Below are 8,167 nucleotides of genomic sequence, written 5' to 3'. Positions count from 1 at the left end.
AATATTCTGTTATTTGATTGAATAATATTAATATATTATAAAAAGATTTATATTGGAATATTACAAATAATAGACGAAATGAAAAAAAAAACATATAAAATGTATGTATGAAAATTTGTTCCAATTAATAATAGGAAGGAATTGAAATGAAAGAAATAGAATTAAATAGAGTTCATTAAAATGAAAGTTATATGTGAAATTAATACATTAATTGTCATGTGCATTTTCCAACTTTCTCCTTTCTTTTTTGTAAATTTACTTGTTTAACCCTCGTTATTATCTCATTTACATTCATCCTTTTATATTAGATAGAAGATTAGATAGAGTAGTTGGATATGTTGCATTTTTAGAGGCAAAAACTGCGAATGTGTGTGTAGCATGGGAAGTTCCATCGCCACATTTTGTCCAAGTGATCATATATTAATGTAACTTGTGGGCCATTTTCAGATGGGAAGAGGGTTAAAAAACTAAAAATGATCCTATAGAAACCTTGCTATGATTCCAATGAAGCTCCACTTTGTCTTTTTCCTTTTATGTATCATGATCTTTAGCATTCTTAAATATCAACAAGCATGACAAAATCTCTCAGTGGCAAATATAACTAAAGCTTCGATTTTTTTTAAATAATAAATATTTGCCTTTATGCAGCAGCAATTTGTGCGAATAATCTGTTAGGGAATATCGGATGCAATAAGTGCACAAGTATGCTATAAATATAGTTCCATCAGTTTTCCGATTTCAGAGTGAAGGGATATTGAGAAAGTGATCGAAATGGCAACAGATTTGTGGGTGGCATTGGCTATCGGTGTTGTGCCATTATCAGGGTGCCTGTTTTGGTACTGGAATGACATCCGGTACGTGCTGCCGCACCGCCTTCGCCGTTCCGGAGGCGGCGGGGAGCTGCCTCCGGGCTATATGGGGATACCATTTCTTGGAGACATGCTGGCTTTTCTCTGGTACTTCAAAATTGTCCGTAGGCCTGATGCGTACATCACTTCTAAACTGCGCAAGTAAGTACTTTTGGATACTTTTCTTGCTTTTAACGTCGTAACAGAAGATGTTGCAGTGCTTCAAAACTCTTGTGAGCAAGTGTATTTAAACGTCTTTGATGTCGAATGCTTTCAGGTATGGAGACGGCGGACTATATAGGACGCATCTCTTCGGATCACCATCCATCATAGTTTCCACCCCATCGGCGAATAAATTTGTGTTGCAATCAGATTCCAACTTCATGGCAGAGTGGCCGACCCCGGAAATTGTAGGGGTCACCTCACTTGTATCAGTGCAAGGAGATTCACATGCTAGAGTCCGAAGCTTTGTCATGAGGTGCATCAACCAACCTGATGCACTCCGTCGGATCGCCCTTATGGTCCAGCCCCGCATAACCGCTTCCCTCAAATCGTGGGCTCAGAAGGGTAGGATAGTTGTTCATAAGGAAGCCAAGAAGGTATATGTTTCATGTCAAATAATCATGAATAAAACAATAAATTGTAGCGGAAGCGTGCCTGAAGTCATTATCTATGATTCTTTAGAATTTTTGGCATGATGTAGTGGGAACAATCAAACCACCTTGAAGTATAACATAAGCATTAAGCATTGATGCATGAATCTCTCCTTTCTGCAGGTAACATTTGGAAACATTGGCAAGTTTTTTGCCGGATTCGAGCCCGGCCCTGTTTTGGACACCCTTGATGATTTATTCAAGGGTTTGATGAACGGGATTAGATCCCAACCAATCAATCTTCCAGGAACTGCATTTCACCACGCTCTCCAGGTCATTAACCTTGTTTCCTCAAAACTCTTTTATACATGCTAGCTAGTTTAATCTACCCTTATTCAGGTTCGACTTGAAGGAAATTGTATTGATCAAATGTCCTGTTGTATTCTATTCGTAAACATGCCTTTGCTAATATGGTAGATCAATTGGCAGTGTCGAAATAAATCCGTAGCAATATTTAGAGAAGAGATGGAGAAGAGAAGAAAGAATGCTTCAAACGCGAAAGACGATCTAATGGAAGGGCTAATGCAGATGAAAGACGAGGAGGGGAAGCACTTGAGTGACACTGAGATTCTTGATAACATTGTGAGCCTCGTCGTAGCTGGCTATGCATCCACTTCTCTATCTATCATGTGGGCTCTGTACTATCTTGCAAAGTATCCGAATGTTCTTGAAAAGCTTCGGGTAAAATGATCCGAATATTTACATATCCAACGCGTGTTTGTTTTGATAATCTCCTCACTAGATCATATCGATCATCCTGCTAAATTCAGGAAGAACATGTACCAATAAGCAAGAGGCTGGATGGAGACTTTATCACATATGATGATATTTCAAAATGCAAGTATACCAGCAAGGTATGTGTAGCATGAATTAGAACAAATTCTCTTCATGCTGAAAACGTACACTTTTCTTGTATTATGAAAACAGGTGGTTGAAGAGGTACTTAGGATGGCCAACATTGCTGCGTTTATTTTCCGGACTGCTAGTAAAGACGTCGAATATAAAGGTAAAAGAATTTAGTTGTCGCAGCAGTTCGATATAGAATAGCATCAAGTCCTATAATTGGTAGAAGAAAAAATAGTATAGATTTCAAGAAAGAAGCATGTTTGAGTAATCTGAGCTGCTACTCTATTACAAAACAGGATATAAAATTCCCAAAGGTTGGAGGGTCATATGCTGGATCAGATATATTCATGAAAATCCGGAAAATTTCGAGGATCCAAGGTGCTTCAACCCCGATAGATGGAATGTAAGCAGAATTATATACTAAAAGACAGAGTCTTTGCCAATGTTTAAAAAATGTGATTGCAGACTTTTTTTTAAAAAAAACTTTTTTTTTAACAAAGTCTGTAAGCACTTTTTTGTAAAGCATTTGCAAAAACTACCATAGGAATGAATGGAACAATCAGCTTCTCATTTACTAAAATCTGGTTAAACCATATCTACTCAGGAACCTGCGAAGCCAGGGACGTTTTTAGTGTTTGGAGGAGGACCAAGAATTTGCCCCGGAAACATGCTAGCGCGGTTACAAGTTTCGATCATAATCCATTACCTGGTTGTAGGATACAGGTAAGAATGCTGACGTTTCTGAAATTCAACTAGGTCGATGTAACTGATCGTCCGGTCTTTAACGATCAATTTCGAGATAAGAGTGTATAACATAAGCTTTCATTTTTCAATCCCAGATGGAAACTGGTGAATCCTGATGCTGGAATGACATATCTTTCACATCCAAAGCCAGCGGATGATGTTGAAATTGATATCACCAAAGTTTAAGGGCATGCAGAATATGATTCCCTGCTCTTCTTGCATTATTATTTCTTGTATTATTACTGTACTGAATCCTTTAGATAATCAAATGTCTTATCTACTTTTATCTGTTTATATTTAATATAATTCCGGTTAAACTATATTTTCAATTCCCTTCACGATCTTCACATATATATGGGGTGTCGACGAACAAACTGGAGTCGAGCTTTTAAAATTACTGGCAGAACAGAAAGCACGTTACACATGGATAACAAATGCAGATGCATTATGAATGAATATCGTAAATCTTGCAAAATAATATAGATATAAAAATTATTGAATAAGATTTGTAAAATTTGCAAAATAATATAGATATATAAACTTGTTATTCAATAGAAAATATTATCTACTATGTTATTTTTCATTCCAAATGAATTGAACATGATTTATTCCATCGTGTTTTTGCTTGATTTTCACCTCATTCGGTTTTTTTTGTCATCTTTTTTCTTCTGCTTCCTCTTTTGATTACGTTCGACCATGGTCCCGTTTGGTTTCAAAAGCTAGGCCAAAAAAACACTTTTTTAAGTGCTTTTCAGTTAACAAGGTGTTTGGTTGACCAAAAAAGTGTTTAAATAAGCACTTTTTAAAGTCAAAATTAGAGCTTTTTCAAAAGTCAAAAATTATAGCTTTTAAAAGCACTTATTTTAAAAAATCTCTACAAAATCCAAACGGGCTAAATATGTTTTCATCATCGGTTTTCGCGGTTTTTTTGTCATCGTCGAATTTGATGTTGAGGATATTTCTTATGGAAGTATAAAAGCTATATGACCCAAATTTCATACTCTACAAAATGATTCAAGCTAGCGATAGCGTTTATGGATGCTGCGCTCTCTACACGTTTTAAATTAATTAAACATCGAATCAGGAGACAACATACTATACAACAAATCGATTATTCAAAAAAATTGACAAAACTCAATATCAACCTTTTAATTGCTTAATTTCCCAACAAAATAAGAAGTCTAAAAATAACAGCCAAGTAAACGAGAGAATACCTCATCTTTTTCCTTTTGTCTTTTGAGGATTAAATTGATTAATGCCTCATTTTTGCTTGTACAGGAAAATAGAGAAAACACCGGCCACCATTTTGTGAAGACTTTCATAAACCTACGAATTAATATTTGTGAGGATATGCGAATTATTAAACTAGAAAAATGTACGTGTGTTGCACGTAACAACAATTTTATTTGATTGAGACCGAAGTTATCAAATTTCGAATGTTTAGCTTTATTAAAATCAAGTGTTAGACTTTTTACGGGCAAGTTCAAACTTCAGTCACCATGATTCAATATCTTATTAGCTGCTGAAGTGGTCGTATGACCTATTTAACTTTTTTTTTTTTGTTATATTTGTCGGTTTCTGATCGACGATTTTTTGTAGTAATATTATATGTTTATGCATTGAGTTTGATTTATTTTTTAGCTAACGATTTTAAAACAATAACATATGTTATATATTTATTAAAAAACGTAAAATATATATATTTGTTACAAACTGTAGGATCAAAAGATTTGTGTTTTACTAAAAGCTATAGTTAGTGGTAATTGTACAACGCAAATATTTTAGATCTTATTGCAGTTCAAACAAATACATGTTTCAATTGTTCAACCCAAGGAGACAATTATTGCACCAAAACAATCACCTTATCAAGAATTGTGCTTTCAATCAATATGAATTGAAACTACGAGCTTGACTCTGATATTAATTGTATGACCGAACACGTCTCGCTTTACCAAAATTTATAGTTGATGGTAACAATACGACTCAAAATTTTAAATAATACAAAATCTCAAGCGTCATGTTTTGATTAATGCTCTCAGACACTATTATTGCACCCCAACATAAACAATTTATGTTAAATACTAATTTTACTTATATTGATTTTTAATAAAAACATTAATTTCTTTATGAGAAATGATTTTTTGATTCATTAACTTGTCCAAATTTGAGTTTTAGTCCATTGAGTTGTCAAATTTGGTTATGGTGCACTAACATTTAATTTTTAATTATTGTTAATCCAATTGCTGACGTGATATTTGACAATTCAACAATGTTCGATCTCACTTCAGTATTTTTACGTCGTGTCAGTATTTTTTTTTATTATAAATCAGTATTTTCGAGTGTCACGTCCCCAATTAGACCAAAAATAACAGAATTAAAATTTAGCGTATCACAAATAAACTTTGTAAACTTAGTGGACCAAATCATAATGTTAAATAAGTTAGTGAACAAAAAAGCTATTTTTTTTATTTAAAAGCTAGCTTTATTTAGAGATGAATTTTGATCTTCTATTGATAATGTAAATATAAATCACGCATTATTTTTTCTCTGATAAATCATGTTAATCATTAGACAATTGTTGTAGCTTGACTTGCTACAGTAATTTCTTTCAGATAAATGATTTTTTGATTCATTAACTTGTTCAAATTTGAGTTTTAGTCCATTGATTTGTCGAATTTGGTTTTGTTGCACTAACATTTAATTTTCGACTATTTTTAGTCCAATTGCTGACGTGATTTTTGATAATTCAACAATGTTCAATCTCGATTTTTGACTTGAATATGTTTTTATTCTTAATTTTCTTCAATAATAATCCAATTGAGTTGTTTTAAATTTGATATGCATATAAAGCACATGTTGTTGTACATTCCATAAAAAGCATTTATATGGAGTGTGATAATTAATATATAATTTTTAAGAATAGTATGTTAAATATATTATTTGCAATAAAAATTTGAGTAGACAAAAAAAATGTGAAGAAAAAATATTTTTTAGAGGATGAACAATCATATTTTAAACAAGTTAAAAACTTTTATATCAATCATTTCTAGTATTTAAGTAATTTAGATATGAGAATAACTTGTCTAACTTAAAATCGATTTGAATTTATTTTGATTTTCTATTTTTGTCACACAACTTTTTACGATTTCATAAGAATTAACATTAATTGATTTTATTAGCCAAGTATTATACCGTAATACAAATATCAACATGAAACTTAGTTATAATCATACTCTCTATGTCTCACATATTTAAATATCATATGTCCTACTCTTTTAACAATTTATCCCTATTAAATTCACATTATTAACTACTTGTATAATTATTTTATTTTATGTAAATTTAATTAAATAAGGGTAAAATAACAAATTCTTTTACAAAATTTACTTTTACAAACACTTTTTTAATATATATATATATATGAAAATACACACAAACCTAAATAAATGGGACGAAATGAATATATATATTTTTTTTACCTTAGACAAGAAAATATTTATGTTGTTTATTAATTCTTTTAAAATTTCATATTCTTTTACCGATTTATCCCTATTAAATTCATATTAACTACTTGTATAATTATTTTATTTTATTAGTATTAATTGATTCTATTAGCCAAATATTATAGTGTAATACAAATATGAACATAAAACTAAGTTATAATCATACTCTTTATGTCTAACTTATTTAAATTACATTTATTTTTTATCGGTCTCAATTATATAGTCTAGTTTTCATATTAAATATCATATATCCTACTCTTTTTACAACTTGTTGGGAAATTTAGTTTTGGTATTTACAAAAGAAAGCCAAACTACTTGAGCAACTACAAAAGGGCTAAACTGATATTCAGGAAATGATGACGTAACTATGACCTACAGATACAGTTTACGTTGCTAAATTGAATCACTAAACTGAACCATCAACGACCACGCTAAAGGGATACAAAGCAGTTTACCTCGCTAAACTGAATCCATCAGTTTACCCTTGCCAAACTGATTGCTTCAGTTGTCCACAACAGTTTACTAACGTGCTATTTTCGGATAAGATCATCCGTACTCTGAAATCTCTGCAGAAGGTATGTAGTAGCCCGTAACCAAAATCAGTAATTAAGGGATTAATCATAATTACTTGGGTAGAGTTCGGAAGCTCCGAAGGTGAGTTCGGAAGCTCCGAACAGGATCGGAAGCTCCAAAGGTGGATCAGAAGCTCCGATGGTATTACGTCAGGCATGACGTGTGGTTGGATCGGAAGCTCCGATCACCCTATCCGAAGTCAACAAGTGATATTTTGACACGTGGCAGATCAGGATCTTCGGAAGCTCCGATCGTTGTCTATAAATAGAAGGCCGAGAATTCATTTTCAATTGCCAATTCCGGATTTCCTCTCTACTCTAGTAATATTCGAGTTGTTCTAGCCTTCCTAGGCTTGACCCGGGAGTCGTCGAGGCGTTCGATAGTCATAGTGGAGTTGTGCCCAAGTTCTGGAGGCATCGACATCAAAGGGCTAACGACGGACGAAGGTTTAGCTTTTGCTTCATATAAATATTTAGGAGTATGCTATAGCTTAGTTAAGGCTTTTAGAGCACTATAATAATAGTAGTATCATTTGGCAGTGTAGAGCAGACTATAGGCGTGGACCTAGAGTTGGTAGAGCTTGCATTGATTTGAGGTACGAAAGTACTGTTCGAGATATCCTGACTGAGTATGCATGTATTATGTGACTGCATGGTTTATATGTCATTGATTTATGCTGCATTCATTTGCATACTGAGCTATCTCCTTCGAGATGTCTGTTAGTAGGGTTTTCCCTTATCCTGTTAGTGGTTGGACTTCCATCGATTTGGGTCCAGCATATCCACTGGTATTATGGTATGGGAGCCACCTCCTGAAGCGACGGCACAGCGTGCTACATACCAGGGCCCGGTCTGTCTCTGTTATCTGATCCTTGACCTCGAGTTTATAGGGAGTTCACTTTGCATGCATGTATACTCATACTCTCGTACTGAGCGTTTTATGCTCACGTCTTGTACTCTGTGTTTCTGGACACCCTATTCCATGGGGCAGGTTTGCGATT

General features: G+C 33.5%; 1 protein-coding gene across 1 annotated transcript; it reads left to right on the top strand.

Annotated features, from left to right (window-relative positions):
- The first annotated feature begins 378 nt into the window (after positions 1 to 378).
- LOC140862187 (ent-kaurenoic acid oxidase-like) lies at positions 379 to 3,299 on the top strand. The gene is made up of 10 exons (XM_073265192.1): positions 379 to 425; positions 750 to 1,010; positions 1,126 to 1,447; positions 1,625 to 1,774; positions 1,931 to 2,182; positions 2,272 to 2,355; positions 2,429 to 2,507; positions 2,644 to 2,750; positions 2,952 to 3,070; positions 3,187 to 3,299. The coding sequence occupies exons 1-10, from the start codon at positions 379 to 381 to the stop codon at positions 3,275 to 3,277; spliced, it is 1,512 nt and encodes a 503-aa protein (XP_073121293.1). The 3' UTR covers positions 3,278 to 3,299.
- Positions 3,300 to 8,167: the final 4,868 nt, after the last annotated feature.

Source organism: Henckelia pumila, chromosome 4, assembly GCF_033568475.1.
Source record: "Henckelia pumila isolate YLH828 chromosome 4, ASM3356847v2, whole genome shotgun sequence".
NCBI lineage: Eukaryota > Viridiplantae > Streptophyta > Magnoliopsida > Lamiales > Gesneriaceae > Henckelia > Henckelia pumila.
The sequence above is the reverse complement of the archived record's forward strand: the minus strand, read 5'-3'. Positions and strand labels throughout refer to the sequence as shown.